Raw genomic sequence first — 24,758 nt, forward strand, 5'->3', positions numbered from 1 at the left:
ACAAAAAAACCAACAAGCCCAAACAAAAATAAGAAAATTTCCTGGAAAGTAAGTGTTTTCAAATAGCTGCAAAATAAATTCTGCCTATAATTTGATCTGTAGGGAGCAGAGCACAGACTATGACAAATAAAGAATTTCCCAATATAATTTAATTACTTACATATGCATATACATCACTTAACATTAAGCACCCAATTAGGTACCTAATTATGTTGACTACATACTTTTACAACCCCATCTTGAGGGCACAAGACTTACTTCTGTAATTTTAGTTTGGAACCTAACACTTATTTGTGAGACAAAAAACCCCTAACATTTTTCCTTCATGAAACCAACCTTACCAGTCCACATCTGTGGGACAGGAAGCACTACAGAACAAACCAAGTTCTGTTCCACCCCCACAAAAGCTGCCTTTGCCAGGAGAAAGGCCACCTAGGCAGAAAAGACATTTAGTCTTTTTCTTTTGTTTAAAGATGCTGTTTTACTCTTGACCTACATACACAGCTGATGTTACAGAAAAGAAGCAGCACCAGGAACTTCTTTAACACTGAACATCATCTTTTTCTCACTTCTGGAAATCAAAGTAACAATCAGCTCTAGGCAGGAGAAGTAGTGCTCAGAATATCAAGGAAAAGGTTTGTGGGTTGGGATTAGGATTTTAAAGAGGATAATTTTTTCTTGAATTTTTCTCCTGTATGCAATTTCAGTACAGCTCAAAGCTACCCAGTAGATTCTAACCTGTTTTTCAATATAGCTTTTCTAGTCTTAAAAATTATGATGAAGTAACCTATCACAATGGCATGACTAAAAGAAAAAAATCACCATTCCACACTTTGCAAGAATGATCCATATGAAAAAGATAGCCATGTACATGTACTGACTTCATAGCTTTCTTTCCATTATTTATATCTCAATTAATGATACTCAGAATAACATTAAGTCTATCTTCCCAGCAGAACTGAATCTGGACAGGAGACTGTGGCATCAGGTTTAGTGTGGTTACTAGTTTCTGGGCAGAGATACTCTAAAAGTAAATATGCCATAGTCTGGAAAACAGTGAGCTAATTCTGGAATTCTTTCCAAGTTTCTGTATTATTTTACTGCAACTTGCTTCAGAACTTTACTTGCTACATGTCCAAAGTCTTCTTCTGAAAACAAGCATTATTCTGTGAATGCAAGTGGGTGTACTCATACACACACTCAGAAAACTACAGGTAAATTATTCAAGGATTTAAACCCAAAGTAAGCAAAAACAAAGTTGCAGTTTTATGCTCAGCATTTGTAGACATTTGTATGGAAACATACAGAGGTTAAGTGCGCCAAGCACATGTTCTAGAAACAATGCTTCCAATATTAAAATAAGGAAGAAGCTGATGTTTATTAACTACTAACACTTGCAGCAACATATTAATGTTCCAACACATATTGCCAAGGTCAGGCCCCAGACTGTATTTTCAAAAAAACATGCCTGTCAAAACAGAATGGCTGCTTCAAGTCAATTAGATTTCTCTACTGTTTTTGTCAAAACACCAAGGGTTTCAAGGTCAAAACCCACCTGAGAAATCTGAAGAAAAGCCACAAAATCGCTATGTGTTTGTTTTATACTAACACTACAATGTACGCTTTATACTGACACAAGTCCATTACTCCCATGCATTAAAACAACATTCAGGAGTTTTACAAAGCTGGGGAAGGGAGGGGGGTGGGGTAAAGTTTAAAATAAGAAGCCCGTTTATTTTTTAAAATTTGAAAACTAATGCTATTTTTGCTACTTTGATGTTAGAGGACAAACAAAAACTAAAAATTTATTTAAGATAACATTTTACATTCTCTACCTTAACCACTACACCTGTAAAGGGAACATAAAAGAAAGACTGGATTATACACAAATAAGTAGATCTTATACGTAGATCTTATACATAGATATGTATAAACTTATGCATTTAGGAAGAAACAATCCTAACACAACATTTAGAAGAAAAACACAGTCTGAAGTTAATATGACATAACATTCAATAGTACAAACTTTCAATAAATAATCCCTTGAAAACAGCCAGGCAGTTTTCAAAAATGCACATCAGTTGTAAAGTGTTACTAATAACTAAATACAGAACATTTTTATGACACTACACAAACATCTGCTGTGCACTCTGAGTGCTGGAGAAGCCAGATCAAAAATACCTGGAGTAATTTCTCATGTCATCAGCTTTGTCTAGGTTTCTTCTAGGCTTATTTTGGACATTCTTTACTCAAACAAGATTTCAATGTATTCCAACTTCCATTTCTTCCTCCCGCCCCTTTCAAAAAATTTAGAAAGTCACTGGTCATGCATAAAAATGTGAAATTAGATCCTTACAAACGTCATTAGGAATCAATAGCCACATAAAACACAGTATCAGAACCACAGGTGTAAGGAGTATCAAGAACAATAATAGAGTACTTCCTTTTCCACTTGATAATCTGTATAACACCAGCTTCCTGGCATAGAAAAAAAGAAAAAGAAATTTAAAAAAATAAAAAAGGCATATTGCCAAAGTTTTGCTTACCATAAGAAGTTATAAATAAATAAAACAGGTGTATGGGTTGGTTTTGAGTCAGCATTTTAGTTTTTTAATGGTGCAGCCTGGGAATTTAATGGAACATACCTCTGTTCCCGGAGTAAAAACATACACTTAAATGCATAAGCACAGGAAAAATATCTAATACAAATCACAGTGAAAATCTTTTATTGAAAAAAAAAATTATACACAATAATGGAAAAAATTTCTTTCTATGTTACCCAACATTATGAATCATCTATTTTGCAAACAAATTGCCTTCAGGTGTAAAAAGAAAACTATTTAAAGAAAATTTAGTTATCCTGCACAAAAGCTTTTGTAACCTTTTCAATATAATAAAGACAGCAACTTTAAGCAACAGAACACAGAAATAAACTAACTCAGCTGATCTTGTTCTATTTCATATGAAAAGCTCTACCATTGCTCTCATGCTATCATGAGAGAGCTATGGAGCCCTTTGGTGTCTCTCCATCTTGCAGATCATTTTCCGATGCACATCAAATGTTCACTGTGCTAAAGAGCTTGAGGGCCCTGAGTCTGAATGTGTCAGGACTTCATATAATACCATATCACTACCAGCTTCCTCCTTTTACTGCTTCAAAGTAGCACCCAGGAAAAAAAGCATCCTCCTAGAAACACTCATTTAAACCAACAGTATCAATGGATCAACAGCAGAATGGCCTGAGTTGGAAAAGACTTTTGAGATCATCTTATTCCAACTAGACAGACATAGTCAGGGACACCTTTCAGGATCAGGCTGCTCAGAGCCCTGTTCTGGCCTTGAACGCTTCCAGAGATGGGTCACCCTCAGCTCCTCTGGAACAACTGTTCCAGTGACTCACTACCCTCATAGCAAAGAATTTATTCCTAAAATCTAATTTAAACCTAATTTTGTCTCTTTTAACTTAGAGATCATGCTCCTTTCACACTTTAAAACTGTAAAGTATTCTGGAATGGGTTCCAAAACTTTTCTATCTAGTTCTAGGAAAAGCCACTGCAGTACTAAATATTAAATTCATTAAAATATGCCAGATTAAATTTAGCATTTTGTACCAGAAGACATTGAAAGCAGTATCACAAACTTCCAAACCAACAAGACCATAAAATTGATCAGTTAAACAGAGGTTAGCATTGTATTCAATGAGTTCATTTCCAGAGCACTTCCCTCATAGATGTACAGTTGATAAAACATAGCATCTGTTCTTCTTGCCTCAAGGTACTATCAATACAGCAAACTTGGTCACAGTATAAAGAATTCAAAAAGCAATGCAGTATTTTTAGACAAAAACTGCATTTGAACTGACCTAGAATCCCACTGGAACTAACATGGTCAAGGGATACAGCAGTGGGAAAAGGCAATGGGACGGGGACAGAGATACTTCAGAGAAGAGGTACAGAAAGAAGTTCAATAGGGAGACAGGGAGACAGAGTCATCTCCCTGCCTTTCAACTAGGGAGCAGCTACTAGGAGATCACAGAACTATTTCCTAGCACTTAGACATCTTACAGATTTCTCAGATTCCATGTAGGAACAGGAGAACTGCTGTCTTAGCAGTTCTCCTGTTCCTACATGGTATAATGAGAAGATACATCCCTTGCCCTTCTTTCTGTTTTCCACTCTAACCACAGCCACTGGCGCAAAACACTAATTTTCCATCATAGTCAATCAATTTGAAAACTTTGCTTTCTTGTAAATTTGAAAAAGTCTTGGGCCTCTGCCCAGACCACTGGACTTCAGAAAACCTGAACAAAGAATAAGGTAGCTAATTCAGAGACATCAAGGAATACCAGCAGAGACTAAGGGCAAAAAGAAACACCTATTTACATGTTTCATGAACAGTTATGTTGCATCACATAATGGGCAGGGGGAGAAATTCACAGCAATAAAAAGCTGTCCATTGTCAAAAGTTACTAAAGCATGAAGATATGCTTTCTAGTTCAGAAAATCACAAAACTGCTATTCCTATCAGCCACAAATATCATTCTCAGGTGCCCAGTATTTATGATGATCCACAGGCACCTGCTAATCATTATTAGCTCTCTACCACAGAACCTCATGTTTGACCCATTTGGTCTGAGTATGGTTTACTGGCACAAATCACTATTTAAAAAAAAAAAAAAAGGCAATGGACCATTATCCAGCTCCTACACTCAGCAGGAGAATACAAAGCTCAGCGACATAAGTGTTGAAAAAAAAGTGCAAAGACTATATGTGGTTTCATTTTAACATTTCTTTTCAGAGCAACCCAATATACTTCAGGGATTATGTCCTGAGTTCTTACTGGGGGAAAAAAAAGCAACAAATCTTTCTTAACAGCTAAGTTTTCAGCAGTTGACAGCCAGCTACTAGAAACAGGATTTACATCATTAACTCATTTCTTCTTCAGCACCAAACAATGATCAGCTTGTAATGATTTTCAGTCAAAGTTCAACTGGTCTGGATTGGAACAACTATAGCAATATATTTGAAAAGCCCTACTCACAGATTACAAGATCTTATTTCCCTAGATTTAAGACTAAAACGGGACTAAAAAGGCAACTTTCCAGAAGTAAGAGACAGAAGCAGTCACTTAGTTAACTACAAGCTCTGAGTTCTCATTAAAGAAAACCTTCTTACTTTTTTGAAAATCACATCAGTTAGTGCAGTTCTTCAAAAATTAGGCAAATCAAAATACATACTATTATATACGTACATTTCTCTTTAGAAAATGTGTTTTTGTAAAAAAAAATCTAAACTTCATGAAGAAAATTATCTTTCCTTCCAAGCTTATGTACCATCCCAAACTTCTCTTCTATTTTGCATTACCATAATTTTCACAGTGGTTTTCAACACGAAGTAAATAGTACAAGAGATTTTACCCTTATCATCAGTAGTAGTCATAGCAGCACATATTGGAGGTAGTATCTAGAGAATTACCAATTATGGGTGAAGTGGCTTTTATGGAGAAGTTTATAACACTACCGTGGCATGCAATTATATTGGAAGAATTTTAAGTTAAACTGGACATTTCCATTAGACTTTGACACTACAATGGGAATCAACAGCTTACCCAACAAAATTAGTAAATTCTTTAGTACAGCATGTGTATGAACCCTGGAATAGTATGCTATCCTTAATGAGCGATCTTTTGCATATTTTTATGCTGAAAGTATACAGACAAAAATCAATACATTTCAAAAATGTGGACAAAGGCAGCATGAACCTTATTAAAGGCTTTTAAATTGTGCTGTGTTCTCATGTGTCCACTTCCCAAGACGAATAACCTTTCTGCCTGACCAATTAAATCATAAATAAAGGACAAACAAGTTAGTTTGGGGATTTTTCTTTTCAGCATGGTAAATTCATGGCAGTTTTACAAGCCTAATCAAAACATATTCCATACAACAAGTACCTTCTAGTGCTTTAGAAGACAAAAGGTGCAAAGCAGAAAAGAACAAAATATCCACACTGTATCATTTTCTGAACTTTTAACAAGAAAGCAGACTTTGGCAGGCAGCTTTCTTGCAAATAACTTAAATTAACAAATCAATAGGAGAACATTCTTTCAACAGCTTAACTGTTTACATTAAAGTTGGCTGTGGTCTCCACTGGAACTAATAGGAGTAAATAAATAAAATAGTATTTAGCTTATGCAGCACTGCAGTCATTACAGAAAGGCCAGGAAAGCCAAAAACTAATGAGCCTGAGATTGTTGACATTTTCATGCATCTTGGCTCTACAGTCTGGCAAAATACCTGGCACCCTGACAAGCTTGATGCCAGACAGCTAGCAGAGCTTTAAATCTGTTGGAGAAGGTGAAGCAGTAATGGCATTTAAAGCGCGCCATTGAGACATTAAGAAGTTAAACTCAAGTCTTACATTGCCAGCTTATAATTCCCAATCTGTTTCACAAGCCCAGATGCTACCACAAGAAAAGACAAAGCAGAAAGACTCTGTAACCTAAACAAACATCTCATGAAAAAGTCCTGAATTTCCCAGCGAAGAGAGGAACCCACCAATCCAAGCAAGAAAGAGGAAAACAAAATTTAAAAGAAAAAAAGAAAACATTTCCAACAACACAGCACCATCATCTTGGGTTTGGTAGGCTTGGTAGTCCCTTGCATGCATGCCCAAAGAGCCTCTCTACACATGACTCTCAGAAACTGTGGCTTACTCCCCCTCTTCTTCTCAGTCTGGTAGCTTGGTGTGAGGGAACACAGGTTCTTTAGCACCCCATGTATAATAAAGGTTCATAATTAAAACTGCAGTGAGACAGGGAAGCTGAGATTAAGACACTGTTAACAGGAGCCCCTGACAGTACATTCCAGGTGCAGTGAGGGGTTCAGACAGCAAAGGAAGCTGTGTGAATGCAGTCCACAAATCTCAAGTTAAATTTAGCTAAAATCTTCCTGCACTATTGTTTTGTTATGTCTTGTTTATTGATCAAAAAAGGATGGTTACAACTTTTCAGTAAGGGTAACACTGCAAAAATCTATCCAGGCAAGAACAAAAACTTCTAACAGTATATTTCTAAGTCCAGTTTATGGGGTTTTCTTAGTATTAAGTTTGAATTACATGAACAACAGTATCTTTAAAACACATTGACCATGTTTCAATTAAACCACTCTTTCTATCTCCACAAATGGAATAGGTTATTTCATATTTGAAATTTAGGTCTCTCATGCAACTTCATCTTAACTAATATGGTATTTTAAACACAGAACCTATTGAAATGTATACTTTATCTTTTAAAGATAACAAAACCAAGCCTGTGTCCTAGTTTGAAACAAGCAAATGAAAAAAGGGAATCAAATTAAAAGCTCACTTCTGCACCAAATGAAGTCAAGGGAATTCTGTCATTGATTTTTAATGAAAGCAAGATCAGTGCCCACACATATTTCAGAAGTTAAAAGAGCTAAGTCCTTATGTCTCTCAACCCACACAACAATGCTATGTCCTGCCACTTATAGCTATGAATTTAACCTTTATTCCTTTAAAAAACTTTTTAAAACCCTATTAAATGAAGGTAGTGTTATAATTTATTATGGTAAAACCAAGCACACAACAGTATTCCCTTCCTAAATGATATTTAGCATTAACATGAAAGTAGGTAACATCTATCAGACAACACTCTTTCAAAGAACACATATTCCTGTTAAAAGAAAGATTCTGCAGTTTATCTTCAACTGAATGCAAGCAAAAATATAGTTATTGGAGTACATGACAAATAAGCTGTATGGGGAAAATGGTTAAATATTAAATAGAATATTCAGTTAAAGTATTCTAGTATAATATACATTTCTGCCATAGATGGTAGAAGAATGGAGTTGTGTTTAGACACTCAGAAAACTTCAGTATAACTCAACAATATAAAACAATACTAATTAGGCCATGTGCAATGTCCTGTTCAGACTTCCTGAGGCCACTTAGCTGTGAGAGCACTTTAAATGCCACACTGCGCTCTAGTGTCCGTTTTCTGAAGAGCAGCACTTCTGTCAAATACACTGCTTCTGATCTAGCATTTATCTTATTAAAAAGCAGTCAGTCAGTTTCCTGATATAATGTAACAAAATAATGTGTTTTAAAACAGCATACCTGTTATTCAACAGTAAAAAGGTATTACTTTAAAATATGTTGATTTTTACGGAATACAGAACATCTCTTTTATTTAACCAGGCATCAAATTCATTAAGCCATTCTAAAGCATTTTCCAGATACTGGAAGATGCTGCTTTTATAAGGTAAACAATCAATTCGGCACAAATGTTTTTTAATGTTTAATATAGCAGTCACCACACCAAACCTCAGAACCACATTGATTTTTACCACTCAAGGTGCTTTGCAGGCATCAGGTCCTAGAAAAAAATACCTCACAATAACGCTTTCTTTAAAATAAGAAAGTTAGAAGTCAGTGGCATGAAACTTTCTTGTGTAACTTGGAAACACTACTTCTATTACTAGTGCAGTATATATTTAGCAAGCATGTTTATAAAAGTTAACAAAAGACAAGGTTAGACTGCACATTAAGAAGCTGGCAGGAATAAGAAGGATCACAACCGTTAATAGGTAACTTTGTGCTCATAAAAGTATCATGCTCTGAGAGGCCACTGATATTAACTTAAACACAGCACAGCAGTAAAAAGTTATAAACAGACTCATAAAATAATTCAGAATTGGACAGCTTTGGACTCAAAGCAGACATAATTTCAAAGGCCTTGTGCTAACTGATGTTAGCCTACCAGAGTCTCACCAGGTAACCAGCTCGAGCATTTAACCACTCTCAGAAAGTTTAATTCGTTTTTTGTGAAGCTGAAACACAGCTACACTATGATTGAAACTGACAGGACAGAGCCTCTCCTCCCACCAGGAGATGCTGCTGGCCCACGCTTACCATGCTGCCCACCTCTACTGCAGAGTGACTCCCTTGCAGGCTGACAGTGACAGCGGGGCTCGTTTACCCCTGGGAACTGAGCTTCGAATGTGCTGAATTTCCTGAGGTTCCTCATGACTAGACAGCTGTCAGCGTCTCTCTGAACGGCAGCTCTAACCTCCTGCAGTACAGCAATTGCTCCCTTCACCTGGCTGTCACCTGCAAGCTGGCTGCGCACGCCTTCCCTGGGAGCATGTTCAATAGCACTGCCCGCAGTATAAACCCCCACAAAGACCTCTCCTACTTTCAACAGTCCGGAAGGCTCTCTTTATTTTGTTTGTTTTGTAAACCTATTACCCAGCCTGTATACTCCCAGCTTGACTTTTGTAGAACGCCCCCAAACACTCCCTTAATATTCTTAAATTCAGACAAAGGTAACCACTAACTGCTCCAGAACCAGAACCTCTCATCATGGTTACATACAGTTAAATCCATTAATCAGTCTGTGAAAGAAGGTTGTGCGGCTCTTCCATTTGTCGCCTACCCACATTTGTTTTAGTGGTACATGACTTCATTAGGCCTCTGATAGTGCCTCTATGAAATTCCTCCCCGACCCCTCTCCTAACAGTTACAAAATCAGCATTTGCCAACGTGAACAGAACACAAAATTAAAGCAGTGGTTCAGAACAGAATTATATTAAAGCATAACCGACTTAATAGATTTTGACAGATTATATCCACTGTACCATTATAAATGTCAAAGACATTACTGAAGCAGTTTTAAAGACAAGCTCCACGATATTTGGGTGCCTAAGTATCTTTAAAACCCCTTGAGTTTAAAGCACATATTCATCAGCATCCCTCTTCGCTTTTGTAAGGCATGAAGCAGCTATAGGTGTAAGTAGGCTTGGCGTACACTAGGGGCTATTTTTTAACCTACTTGGAGATGACATATTTTTAAAGGCACTTAAAATCAACTTAATACACTGTATTAGCTGCCTGCTTTTCATGCACTAGGATTTTTAAAAGAACATTGATGCTCAAGGAGAATTTGTCATAGGTCTCCAGAAGAATCAGCACAATTGGAGTTAATTGATATTTCTTTGGTATTTTAATGAAATTTCCTATTAGAAAGCACAATTAACAAGCCCTTCTATTAAAAACAAAATAAATGTAAACTATAATGAATTTACAGTCTTATCACTTCATTTGTTGAAAATTCTAACAAAGAGAATTTCTGAAGTTTCTAACCAATAATTCTAATAAATCAAGGGCAGGGGGAGAAAGGCAGCTTATTCCTAAATTGCTTAAGTGTAATACTGAATTCAAAAATACCAGGAAAAACAAGTCCTATACATTATAAAATTGAATTGCACTGCTCGTGTTTCATAGCAAACCATAAGAACCTCTGAACCACCTTTTTTTAGATCATCCTTTTTTATAAAATACCACTGTCTTGATTTACCACTTTACATCTGTTAAGAATATAACCCATTGTTAACAAAACTAGCCTTATCTCTAATTAACTTTTCTGGCAGTAGATTTCCTCAGACTGTTTGGCATCTGTAAGTAACCCATAAACTCTAGGTGTTTTTTAGATAAGGAGTATTTTCTTTCCACTATCTGACAAAAGCACCAAAATACTGAATTCCTGAACATTTCATATTCATTCCAATTCAACCCACTTATTCTCTTCCTAGTCCACAATTTGCCTACTTTCAATTTCATTAAACTGGACTTTTGGAATAAATAGAAATGCTAAAGTGGTAAACAGAAATATAGGCAAGAATGCCAATTCCATGATATCATAAGAAAATAAAAATTATTTTATAATAAATCTTGTAAGGCAGAATAAGCTGATATTGTCAATTCACACAAAAGTGCGCATTAAAAGGCGCTCCCTCCAAATGTAGGATGCATCCATAGTCAATTTTATTTAAAATTTATTGCCTTTTGGACAATAGTTGATTGACTGCTTAAAAAAGGAAAAAAAGGAAAAAGCTCTCAAAAAATTGTACTATCAATTATTAATATATAAAAACTAAGGAATACATATAGAAAGAAATAAAGATAAGCCACAGTAAGTATTTGACTATTCACTAGGTTAAAATTCATGTTAACTTTACAACACAGATGACCTACTATCTACTACTTTGTGCCAGAAGAGCCACAGGATGAGGCCTCCAAGACTCATTTGGTCCATTTTCTTTACATGTTCACAGGAAAACAAAAATTAAGTACTGCAAGGAAACATTCCCCTTCACACAACTAATACAGCTGGACACTTCCATTAAACTAAATTTGAGATTAAATTTAGAGACAGTTTACAGTCTTTCATATTGACATGCTAAATAGATTTAGGAACTGAGTTCAAAAATTCAAAACGAAATTTGTACCACACATCATAGGCATAATAGGTGTAACTCAGAAATTGTATGTAGAAAGATGGAGGAAAAAAATCTGTTGACCATGTCTTGCAAGCCAAAAAACAGGAAGGCTTCTAGAAACAGCACAGACAAGTACTAGGCTGACAGATCCAGGAGTCTGAACTGGGATCATTTATTTATTATTTAAAGCCATAAAAGTGCCAAGTGAAAACTGAATCCAGTGTTCAGAACACTATTTGGCTTTAAAAAAATGAGAAAGGGACACACAGGTGCATTGCAAGGGATAAATGTGAATGGGAGATCAGGGGGTGGAATGACATACAGTCATTAAAACGGAGAGAGAAGACTCCAACAAACAATTATCACAGCTGAAAGGGAAAACAAACACACAAAAAACTTCATCAATGGAAGAAATCAGAAAAAAAATCAGGTGGAAGAAGTCAGATGACCTTTATAAATCATTCTCAGACTACTCAGAAAAAAACATAAATTCTAAGAAATTCTAGGCACACTTTCAACAAAGGAAGAAAGTTTGAGTGATGCACCTCAAATGACAGGAAAGCTCTTTTAAAAAACAAAACTCAAACTGAGGAAAAACCTAAAAAAAGAAAAAACAGCAGGTAACTGAAAAGAATCTGACTGAATTAACACCAATTAGTCACAGGTTGCTCAGACAAGCTCTAGAGTACACTATGTAATAAATAACTCAGGGATAAGTCAGGGCTGGCTCTCCTCAAAAGAGATAGCACTGCAGCTGAAATTTACATATGCCAGTGTCAAATGGAAACCCCAGAAATCACATGAAAAATCACTAGATTCGCTGAGTTGCTTAAACCAACTCAAACCAAAATCACAAGAGTTGCTTAAAACAACTCTTATTTGGCTATATGGATAACAGTCTTCAGCTACTTTTGTAACTCCCACAGAACGGAAAGTAAAATTCCTCTTTTTTTAGGTTTTTGCTTTGTGCTAGGTTTACAGAAATCAAAAGCAAATCAAGAAAAATAAGCATTGGTATTTTTTAGTATTCCTTACAATTAAACTGGGAAGGCTTGATCAATGTTGAAACATTTTTGACCTCTTTTACAATACATTACCATCCCCAAGGAAAAGGGGTACATGGTGTAATTACAGAATAGGAGCCAATCAAATATACTGTTTTAACCAACAAGATTATTCTCTGATGCAGTTCTTGTCTTTGGGTGTGCTCCTATTAACCTATAGTTATCCACAGACTATATGTGGCCAGCCTGACATATTCTTTTTCCTTTTTTAATACCAACAGATCAAAAAAGTATGCTAGCCAAGTCAGCTGAGGCACAAAACCAGCAGCCTAAAAAGGTCACTACTCATGAATCTGATCACAATATAGCATGAAATTAATAAATGCCTTTGAAATTTAGAACAACAGAAATAAGTAACAGTGAAGTCACAAAATCTTTAATTCACCAACAGCTCTGGCACCACTTAATATTGGTAATACACACCAAAGAAAAATCAGCATGAAAAACTACTGCATATACAGTAACTACTAAACACAGAAAAAACGCAATGTTTAGCTTGATATTTATAATTCTAGCCAAGAGAAAATACAGAATTTAGTGAGCAAACTACAATCATTTAAAGCAACATTACCAGAAGCATGTTAAGATTATAAAAGGCACTGAACTTCCAATGTAATGCTTGATCATTTTTCCACTTACCTTTAGTTATTCTTCTTGAAATGTGGTATAGATTGCATATATCACAGTTAATCAATTTCAAACAAGTTACATCTTAATTTGTAGTTGGCAAATTCTGCATCTTTTTTACTACCAAGTACACAATTTCAAGACCCCCTCTTAACATTACTCAAATCTCCTTCAGCATCTTCTATTGAAAATAAATAAAAACTTAAAAGACATTTGTGTCTATCAAGCAAAAAGGGTAATTACTGAATGGAAGAAACTTTCAGTTTGTACACTTTTTCTATTAACATCCCCAGTCCTATTCAAATTTCTTAGCCTCTTCAGAAGACCTGACATATTACAGCATAAATATCTCTGCTTCTCCAGTGGTAAGAAAATCAACAGAACCACTTAATTCTGAAATAAATTTTCAGTTTGTAAAATAATCTTTTGCTGTTGCAAAAATAGGCACTTATTGATAAAATAATCTGCCATCTGCTGAAAACCATTCAGAAATTATCTCAATGTGTTCAAGCATAAAATTCAAAACAATAATTTGTTCTGCAGTCTTGTGGCTGGATTCTCTGCTGGCCAGTGAAGTATTACCAAGTCCAAGACTGAGGGCAAGAGGCCACTTCTTGCTTAAGAACTTAACTCACTTTCTAGCTTTCTAAGTGCAGTGCTCCTGATCTCCCAATGCAAACACATGTTTCCCCAAGCTGGCTAAGAAAGCATAAATCAAGTAACAAAACAATACAATCATGGCAACTGAGTCCTTCTTGCGATTCACTTTGGCTACAGGGCTGACAAAGCCCCGGAGAAGGGTCAGACACCTGACTGGCACCCAGGTCTCTCTTACTTTCTCAGCTGAATTTATACCTACACTTATGGAAACAAAAATGTATCTGCACGTCTACCCTAATGAATTCCCGATTAATAAAAAACTCACTGAATGCTGGGAATAAACACTCAAGGTAATAAATAATAAATAATGGAAAATACATTCATGGTAAGGAGATAAGAAATCTTTGACAAACACTTCTAGCTATTTTTTAAAGAAATACAACCTATAGCTGAGAAGACCTCAAATATTTTATCAGGCTTTTCTGTGTTAAAGTTAGCTTACAAAAGCCTCATTCCAGTTATTATGTCCCCAGGTCCAGACAACACTTTGGAAAACCTAAGCAAGCAATTCTGAGTCAACACAAGGATACAATAGAATTGCAAAGGCACCGTATTTTTTGAAAAGTAATAAATTAAAAAGCTACAAGAAAGAAAAATCAGTTCCTTAGGCCAAAAATCTACTAAGAGATAAGTAATTTCTGATTCCTTCTGCTATACTGGAACACACAGAACAATTTACTCACTCTTCTATTAGAAGCAACAGCTGAACCCCTTTAAAAAACCCCTTCCTCTCTCCAGTTCTTCCCTTCTAGGCTATCCCCTCTTCCCAGGCCTCAAGTGGAGTTGTGCCACTTACAAAGTCCTTCTACAAAAAATCTAAAAGCAAATATAAGACTTAATTTCACCAACATAATCAATTTTCACACATGCTCTGTCAGACATATCCACAAAATACTACTACTTACCAAAATATCTTTCTCAGCAAACACTGATGCTGCAGACACTCTAGAGATAGCCACATAAACTGCACTATGTAGCATCTCCATAACGTAACCTTGGACTGTGATTAAGAACTGGAAAGCCAGATTCATACTTAGAAAAGATTACTATCTCTACAAGTTTCTGCCTCAACTCAGAACAAAATTTTATTACCAGCTACTTGTGCTCTTCTGACAGATCTCATATTCACCATTGTCTCTTTACTATCAGCAGTAGGTTGATCCTGGATAGGTGCCACATGCCCACCAAAGCCTCTGGCACTTCCCTCCTCAGCTTTAGAGGGGGAGAAAATAAAATTAAAGGCTCATGGGATGAGACAAGGACAGGGAGAAATTGCTCATCATACCATAGCAGGCAAAAACTCAACTTAGGGAAATGGCTTTATTATTAATCAGAGTAGGATAACAAGAACAAAACAAATCCTAAAAGCATCTTCCCCCATCCCTCCTTTCTTCCCAGACTCAACTTCACTCCCAGTTTCTCTACCCTCAACAGTGTTGTCACTTCATCACACACTGTCTCTGCTACTCCTACTCCTTTCTCTGCAAGGGGAGGAGTCTTCAGTCTTCCCCTGATCCAGGGTCCCTTCCCATAGGAGACAGTCCTCCACGAAGGTCTCCAACATGACTCCTTCCCCTGGCTACAATTTTTCATGAACTGGCACCAGTGTGGGTCCCTTCCGCAAAGTCTCCTGCTCCCATGCAGGTTCTTTTCCCTACAGGTCCATGGGTCCTGCTGGGAGTCTACTCCAGCCATGCTTCCCACTGGACCACAGCCTCCTTTGGGCATCCACCTGCTCTGGTGGTGTGGGGTTCTCCAAGAGCTGCAGATCTGCTCCACCACAGATCTCCACGGGCTGTGGGTAGACAGCCTACTTCACAGTGGTCTTCACCATGAGCTGCAGGGGAACCACTGCGGTGCTGCTGCCATTGCTCAGCCTTGCCATGCAGTAGATCCTTCTTGGCACATTCCTGCATGTTAAGGGAGCTAGCTGACGCTATTACAAGGACAGTTTTGATGATCTCCAGATAACAAGAGAGGTTGCTGAAGTCTGAAAGAAAGCAAAATTCCCCTCTGCAAGAAGGTCCAGGAAAGTACAGGTCATACATTGTTACATCAACCCCTGGAAGACAGTAGAGAAAATGCTTATGGAAACTATTTCTAAATAAACAAAAGAAAAAAGGGTATTGAGAGTAATCAGATGGATCTACAAAGGGAAAATTCCACTTGATCAACTTGATGGCCCTCTGTAGTGAGGTGACTACCTTGGAGAGGAAAGCAGTAGATGTTGTTCACTTCAGCTTTGATAATTCTTCTGAGCGTCTCACCCTCCTAGACAAGCTGGTAAAGTACCACCTGGATAAACTGACAGTGAAAAGGACTGGCTCAAAAGCCAGGTGCTGAGGGCATGACCAGTTAAAGTCCAGCTGGAGACAAGCTGCTAGTGGAGTACTCCAGACACTGATACTGGGCTAACACCATTTAACCTCTTCATCATTGACCTGTTTGCTGGGACAGAGTGTGCCCTTAGAAAGCTCACAGCTGACAGGAACAGCTAGTACATGGCAATGTGGCCATTCAAAGGTGTGACTGATGATAAAAGAACCGTTTCAAGAAAAAGTTCAGAAAAAAATGCAGGAAGACACCCTGGTTATCACAAAGGAAGCTGGACTTATTTCAATACAAAGGGACTGGAGGGTATCTTTTCCTTTATATAAACTTCTCTGTGGATCAACTGTTTGTGTAAATGGCCTCCACCACGAAAATCAATAGAAATAATTATCTTCCTGACCCCAAGAAAACCAATAGAGACAATTATCTTTCTTACCCAGCCAGAACAGCATGGAAGAAGTATTTACATGGCTTAGCATAGTACAAAAGCTGAACAAACACAAAATGGACTTCAAAAAGAGCAGTGGGTTTTACCTGGGTTCAACCCATGCATTTCCTTGTGGTAAATTAGGATGGATAGTGCACATCTAGAAGAAGCATATCTGGGGATATTGGCCTCTGGCAGGATGGACCTCTACAGACTAGAGAAATGGGCTAGAAGGAACCTGATGGAATTTCAACACAGGTAAATGCAAAGCCTTGCATAAAAAGAAGAACAGCTTTGAGCGCCAATACACCCTTTGGAACCAATGAGCTAGCTGGAAAACAGCTCTTTAGAGAAGAAACTGGCAGAGAGGCTAATCATGAGCCAGCCAACTGTCCTTGCCCTTGACATAAATGCAATCAAGAGCAAACTGGGCTGCATTTAACACCGCTGCCTGGAGGTCAAGAAATGTGACCCTTCCTCTCTACTCAGCACTACTAAGGAAATGTCTGGAGAGTTGGGTCGAGATCTGGGCTTACTGGAGTAGCTCCAGCACACAGCTAAGGATGACTAAGGGACTGGAGGTTTTTATACAAGAAGAGGCTGAGAAATTGGACTCTTTGTACTGGAAAAGAGAAGGCTAAAAGGATGTTATCATTGTGTATAAATGACTGATGGGAGGGAATGAAGATGAAGCCAGGCTCTTCTCAACAGCATCCACTATCACGGAAAGAGGGAAAACACAGACGTAAACTATGAAACTCCATCTGAACACAGCTGGAGTCAAGCACTGGAAGAAATTCCCAGAGCAGCTGTTGAGTCTCCATCCTTGGAGATATTCAAAACCCAGCTGGACACAATCCTGGGCAACCTGGTTTAGCTGATCGTGCTTCATCAGGGGTCTGGACCCAGGATGACCTCACGAGGTCCCTGCCAACCTCGCCCATTCTGTATGTAAGATTCTGTGATGTAAGCAATGGTGACATGACAGAGTGACCAGGCTACAGCCCAGCTAAGTATGTCAGACTGTGAGGGTGGCAATTGACAATTATGTCCTCATAGTAAGTGGGTGTTCATCTCCATACAGCAATAACAAAAACATGCCAACTGGAAAAAAATCATCCCGAAGTACCAGTAATAAAAGGCTATGAAGCTATTTTCTTGCAACAGCCATTGCTAAAATACTTCATGCAAGCTTATTTCACTTTCTGCAACTGCTACTCAAACTTCAAAAATTCATGTTTGCATCTAAATACCATAACAGTGTGCTATAAAGCAAATGCATATATTTCTTGTGCTGAAGAAAGCCCAAATTGCTTCTTCAGAGTCAGCCTTTATATGACATAACAGAATTATTAACAAATATGTGACACTTATATAAGAACATTACATTTTTCCTCAAAATATGAAGGAGCACTATGTCATCACAAGTCATCATTGAATTATCAATGCTATCAAGAGCCCTCACAGCATTCAAATTCCCTGTAATTAGTTTAGATATAGGCAAAGGGAGTATTTATATTAAAGAATTAATATAATGCTTTCCTTGCCCCCCACCCTTGAAATACATATACAGTAGTGCAGCATATATAATAGCAGAACTGAGAAAATACCAGTTGTTGTTAACGTAACGCTACAACATAAACCCATTCTGCAAATATAGAGAACTGTCACCAGTGGGTATTTGTGATGGCCTACATGACACCTAGCAACATCCAGAGATGATAAATAATACTCACAGTTTAAAGTCATAATTTTTCCGGAAAATATTACCCAGAAGTTCTCCTATAACAATGGAATCTTCCATATGTACAGTCAACATTTGTGAAAAGAAGTCAATTCATGGCTCTTGTACTAACAAAAGGCTTTTTCCCTAAGAGAACACCATGCATCTAGAAAACAATGAAATCTGACCCACAGAATATCACAATTTCAAAATGTTAAATTACTATCAGCATCACACCACAAAATCAAATTGTTGCCCTACATTACTTCACTTGTGGGGCCTGCTCATTTTGTTTTTCAAGCTAATAGCAACTTGGACACTGTATTAAGCCTATTCTCCTATTTAAATGTTTGGGTGTGGGGCTTTAACTTTTGAAAGCAAGTAGAATACTTAAGTTAGCTATGAAAGCTTTAAGAGGTTATTCATTCAAAGTTTATTACCACTAACCTTTTGGTTTTGGCAGACAGACTATGTATTAAATTCTCTCCTCAAGAATAAAACAGTATGATGCACATACCTCATTTGCATCAGCTGCTTGTCATCTCAAACACCAATCATAAGCAGGGTCATTTTAAACTCTTTTTTTTAATTGGCACTTACACACACAACACCTTCAAAATGTAAAATTGTATTACATTATTCCATTCAAATTCTCCCCCACATGCTATTGCAAATGCAAGTATTTTCCCCACCCCCACCACAGGCAATAGAAAGTCTGAAACAGAACACTTAGAAACATCCTGCTCCTTCAGGACACTCAAGTGACATTCACATTATCCAAAATGAAAACTTATCTACCTTACTCCCACAATTCTATTTCACATCTTGACTGACTGAGCACTTGTTAGCAAGTTGTCAATCAGCCGTCTTGTCATTTCTAAAAAAAATCAGAACCTGAAGTCAGTTCCCCTGAGGAATCACCAGATGATGCTAAAGAGAACCCATTCTTCCATGCTTTTGTACTGAATTCAGACCTAAATCACATTCATTAAGGAACCTTATAACAAAAATCTAGAGTTCAGAAAATTGAGAAAGCCAATTAAACATACCTGGCCCCATCCAACATGATACTGTTAAGGGTAATATTACTTCCTACGAGGCACCCTAAGTTACAGTGTTACCCACTTCAAGTCATGCCACAGAAAGTCATGATCAATGAAAAGCATAATTTAGCTATAATCCTGAAGACTAGCATGGAGAGGATACAGGGCAAAAATACACTGAATGTACAATTTAGTCTTGCATTGTTACCACTACCAAAAAAAAAATCCTTTTTTTCTTAAAAAGTAGCTCTGTGGTCTTTTCATCCTCCTTGGTTTCTCTGCCCCTACATTTCTTTCAGTCAGTGTCTGTTCTCATTGTTCCCATGCTCCTCACAAGGAGATGTAATTCATCCACAGATCTTTAGGAAGCTGATGTTTTAATACTCTATATGGTAATGAGGAGCTGGACAAATATTTTGCATCACATTTACTATGAAAGAAAACAGAGATACAAAAATGGTTTCTAGAATAGGTATGTGACTCATCAGAGAATCTGTTCAAAATTTAAGGACCTGAAATAGATATTGGGAAACACACTAATAAAATAAAAAACAATAATGGCAGTACTCTAAAGGCATTTTAAAAGAACTCAACATTAAAAAGCTCAGTAAAGGATGACAGTGGGTTAACTCTCACTCAGCCAATTCCTTGGCATGTGAGGACTAGAAATGCTGAGCAGTAAGGAACTACTACCAAAAAAAAAAAAAAAGAAAAGAATTGCAACAAAGAAGACTGCTAATGTGAACAGAAGCTACAAATAAAAATATGGTTACTAGAATCCTACAAAAATACATCGTTTATATGAAAAAAAATGGCATGGCTTTAGGAAAAGGAAACTATTTTTCAGACCCATTTAAGACCTCTGAAAGAGTCAATAAATGCAGGGGTGAGAGTGCTGTAGTTAACAAAAATCAACTCTGGCTTCCCAAAAGAGTTCCCAAAAGGTTAGTAGGAAACCAAGCAGCTATAGGATGGGGACGGATCCTTATAAATATAAACAGAAATGCATCACTCCAGCTGGCTTGCTCATACGTGGAACACTATGTGCAAGGGAGGAAGGTGGAAGCCAGTCAAAATCAACTAAAAGGTAATTCCTCCCCACTGTGGTTTGTAGGCCTGTGGTGTGTCCTTGCTAGCCAGATGTTGCTGATACATGGAACTTACATGGGTTCAAGGGGCACTGGAGAAATTCACATTAAAAAAAACCAAACTATATTTACTGGGGGACATTAGATACAGAGCAACATCCAGCTAAAGAAGTTCTCTGAGCCAAAAGTCACTGGAGAAAAAGAGGGCAGCAAAAGGCAAGTATCACTTTCCTGCTGGGCTTTCATCTCTGAGCATCAACTATTGCTTATGACTACTTTTTCTAACAGTGAACACTTACAAATACTATGAGTTGCACAATACATATATTTTATTACAATTTACATACAGGAAACTCACCAGCAATAAGCTTCTGAAGTCTGACACTTGAAAGAGACTGCAACTACAGTCAGCAAAATTACATGCTTTTCCACTCATTTCACCAACAACTAGGAACAGATGAATCAGTAAAGGTGTTGAGAAGCTTTTTTTCCCCCTGGCATTTCAGTTCAGGAACTTGCACTCAGTTTACTAAAACTACATACATACATACATACATACATACAGACGTACATAAGCATTAAATCAGGTTGTGAGGTATTTCTGTAAGACCATAAGTCACTGCCTGCTTCAAAAAGACACCTGAATTCACAACATGCATTAACCAGTGCTTGAATGGATTTCAAAATTAGCTGTAAAGCTGTTAGGTGAGGCTGGTCTCTCATTTTCTTTTGACAAAGCACCAAAGACTGCCCAGACATGCTGAGCCTCATGTGCCTCGCCGCATGGCACTGAAGGCACTGCTTCCCCTTTGCTTTTCAAAGGTGAGCATACAGAGAAAAGGTGTAGCACCCTCTCTGTGTTGAACCTCTAGGTATTCCCCCCACAGTTACCGACTCCGTGGACAAGAGTTAATTCATGTCATGTTATTGCTACACAAGAGGTGTGTACATGCCTTTAGGACAGGATGGCCCCAGGACAAGAGGCAACAAGCAGAAACTGATGTACACGAAGTTCCACCTGAACATGAGGAAGACCATCTCTGGAACAGATTGTTCAGAGAAGTTGTGGAGTCTCCGTCACTGGGGATACCCAAGAACCATGCGGACGCCGTGTGCTTTGGGATGGCCCCGCTTCAGCAGGGAGGCAGGACTAGATGACCCTGTGCGGTCCCTCCCAGCCTGACCCGTTCTGTGACTGAGCGATGCCACAGGCGCTGGAGGGCGCACGGGGCGAGCGAGACCCCGCTCACACCGACCCGCTCCGTGCGGGTGTCCCTGAGGGGCACTCAGTCCCTGCCGAGCCACCGGCCCGCGTCCGCCCGGGGCCTCAGCGCTGCCTCACGGCATCCGGGGCGGGACCCACCAGCCCCGCGGCACCTCCGCGGCCCCCCGCCCGCGTCACCTGCAGCGCCCGCATACGGGCCGCCTCTCGCAGCGCTCCACCGGCAGCTCCCACAGCCCCTCGCAGCCCTCGCCCTCCCCGCCCGGGGCCGTGGCCGGGCTCGGATCCGGATCCGCCCCGCCGCCGCTGACGCTCCCCTCCATGCCGGCGTGGCGAGACCGCGAGGCCGCCGACCGCTAGGGGGCGCCATCTGGCAGGAGAGCGCGCGGCCCCCGCTCAAGTGAGGAAGCGGCACCGCCCCTTCCCGGGGCACGCCCAATAGGAGCGCGCGAAGCTCCGGCGGAGCCCCGCCCACTGGGGCGGTGCCAATGCGAGCTGCTCGCGCTCCGCAGCGGGGCGCGACCGGCAGGGGGCGCTGTCGGCACGCGGCGGTCGCGCGGGGCCTCGTGGGGGCTTCGTGTCGTTCCCGGGCACTGCCGGGAGCGGGTGAGCCCCGTCCCGCCGGGAACAGCGACCCCGGCCCGCCCCCGCCTCTGCCCTCACCGCACGGGCACCGGCACCGCAGAGAGACACCGGGAGCGGGTGAGCCCCGTCCCGCCGGGAACGGGGAACCGCCAGCGGGAACGGGGAACGCCCCCGCCCCTGCCCTCGCCGCCGAGAGACAGCGGCAAACAGCCCAGGCCTGGAGCTGACAGCGCCCCGCTCCGCGTAGACAGCAGCTCCTGGTGCTACTAGTGACGCTCGGGTGGGAGACTGAATTTTTGATACTGTTTTTTTCTTTGAATCACCGACTTGTGGTTGTTAAGTAACTACGTGACCACTTGAATTGATATTTTATTCCAAGTGCTGCAGAGTTGGAGTTCAGGACTTCGTGAGCCCTAAATCCCTTATACTCTGTCCTGGGCTCACACAACTCCGGGAGAGTTTCTGCAGAACAAGACACAATATAAGTTATACTGTGGTCATTAAGGTAGATGCGTTAATCAGCTGAGTCTGTTGGGAAATTCAACTCCAAAGTTGTTGCAGTTTGCATTAGAAATCTAGTGAAATATAGCAGCCGGTAAATTTCCACACAAGAGATCCTCTCCTGAAATGAGCATCTGCAGATGAGTGGGCCGGTTGTATTATTTCCTGTTTTCTGTTCTGTATCCAAAATAAACTGTATTGTGTTTACGTATTTACAATCATCAGGCTCATTTGATGTAATTCAGGCCTTCTGCTATTAGATTCATGCACAATATTAATGTAGTTTTGCTTTTAAGTTGTGTGGTTTTGTACTATTTTATTTGTAGCTCAAGGTACATATACACAAATTTTCTTGTGTAGCCATTAAAATAAATATTCCTCTCAAGACTGAAAAAAAATCAGAGATCATTGATGCTAAAGCTGGCTATATACACTGTAAATTAAAAAAAAAAAAAAAAAAAAGAAAAAAAAGAAAAAAAAAAGAAATTTAAAAAACACCAAAGAAACAAACAGAAAGGAAAAAAAAACCTAGGTAAAAAAGAAAATGCCACTATGCAAATTCAAAATTAATAAGTTATCTATTGCTAATATTATAGGCCCCCTGATTTAGGACAGGGAGACTAATGTGGGGTGGGGAAGGTTGAAACTTTTTTGTTAAGTTGAAAGCCTTATCACGAGGTAAGTTGCTATAACCTATGAACAGCTTATTCAGGCCTATTGTTAGGAGGTTCACAGTTGTAGTGGACATGACAAGGAGTATTAATGACTGCTTTCCTGGTTCCACCTTACTGAGAAGGGTCCCCATGCAGGGCTACCAGCAGCAGCCTGGATATGCCTTCACAGCTTTCTGCAAGCCTTCAAAGGCTTGAGTTTTTTATCTGCTCTGCTAAGTATAATCAGCTTTAAATGAAAGTAAAGCACTGTAAACTGTTCTGGTCGGACCACACAAAAGAAGAAAATAGATCTGCAGATAGATGCCTAAAATAAATGTAACAATAACTTGGTCTGAAGTAATTTTGTTGCCAAGGAAATGGTGAACGCGGCAGTGAACATGGAGAGGTTCAGAAGTGAGACGATGCTTTTGTCGGTATGCATACATCTGAAGTGAGTCAGTTGAAACTGAAGGAAAATGGAAACATGAGATCATGTTAGGATAACCTGACCATGACTAAAAGCTAGGCTTGAGGACAGAGGGTTCCTGTTAGCAGAACATGGCTGTTCTGGACTACCAACAACAGTAGAAGACATTAAAAGCCAGCTGAACCCTAGCATTTTATTTTTTTTTAAACAGAGTTAGGATTTGCTATATCTTTGTTGTTTCAAAGCATCTTTTCTCACTAAAGGCCAAAAAACTACAAAGTCGACACTAAATACTAATTTTTTTTTTAAATGGAAAGCATTATTTTTTGGCCAAAATACCTTGTTTGAATAAAGAGGGATTTAAGAGGAAAAATGACTGAAAATGGAAGTCTAAGACAAAAAATAAAACATATTGTATGGCAGATCTTGATAATCTTTTGCAGGCTAATAGGGTATTTATTTTCACACTATCTTTTTAATGCATTAGTAGCTTGAGTATTTGATGTGCAGACTTGAGTGCAAATTAACATGTCCACCATCATATTAGAAATCTGAGGAATTGGCAGCATCTCTTTGGACCAATGTTTACAGTTTGTAAATTCACAGACCTAAATGATGGGGTGACTGAGAGCTTCTTGCTTGCATTTAATACGTTTGATGTACTGCACTGTTCCCTTTTTGGGATAATAAATCGTCACATGTTTAGTGACTCACTGTAGTGTGGAAAGTCCATTACATTTTGTGGAAAGTACCATTCTTCTGCGTGTCCAATCTCTTCTGCATCTTTTATAAACCATTTCTCTTTTATTCTAGGATTTAATATTTATTTTATTTTAGGATTAGCCCTTACTGAGTAAGAACAATTTACATTTTCTGCTGCTACAAGTCACCAAAAATCCCCTCCTCACCAAGAAGTTCAAATTTAATATACGTTTTTTTTAAGAGATGTTTAAAAGCTGTCAGGATTGCAGTTCTCAAAGGAGCATATTCAAATGGCAGGTGTAGTTTCCAGGGAACTTTATCTAGTTTAATTCCAAGTCCCATGTTTCTACTGGCTGGTTTGACTCAGAATTTCAAATACCAGTGTAAGTAATTTGAGATCATGCTGGATACA

General features: G+C 38.9%; 1 protein-coding gene across 1 annotated transcript in view; it reads right to left on the reverse strand.

The window, feature by feature from the left end:
* DTWD2 (DTW domain containing 2) overlaps positions 1-21,801 on the reverse strand; it is a gene marked incomplete at its 5' end in the record, with an annotated part of 55,939 nt that extends 34,138 nt beyond the window's left edge. The window contains one exon of the mRNA XM_084225026.1: positions 21,659-21,801. Within this exon, the coding sequence (XP_084081152.1) occupies positions 21,659-21,801 (143 nt within the window). The remainder of the gene's footprint in view (positions 1-21,658) is intronic.
* Between the last annotated feature and the right edge of the window lie 2,957 nt (positions 21,802-24,758).

The sequence above is a fragment of the Fringilla coelebs genome (assembly GCF_963513975.1).
Source record: "Fringilla coelebs genome assembly, chromosome: Z".
Lineage (NCBI taxonomy): Eukaryota > Metazoa > Chordata > Aves > Passeriformes > Fringillidae > Fringilla > Fringilla coelebs.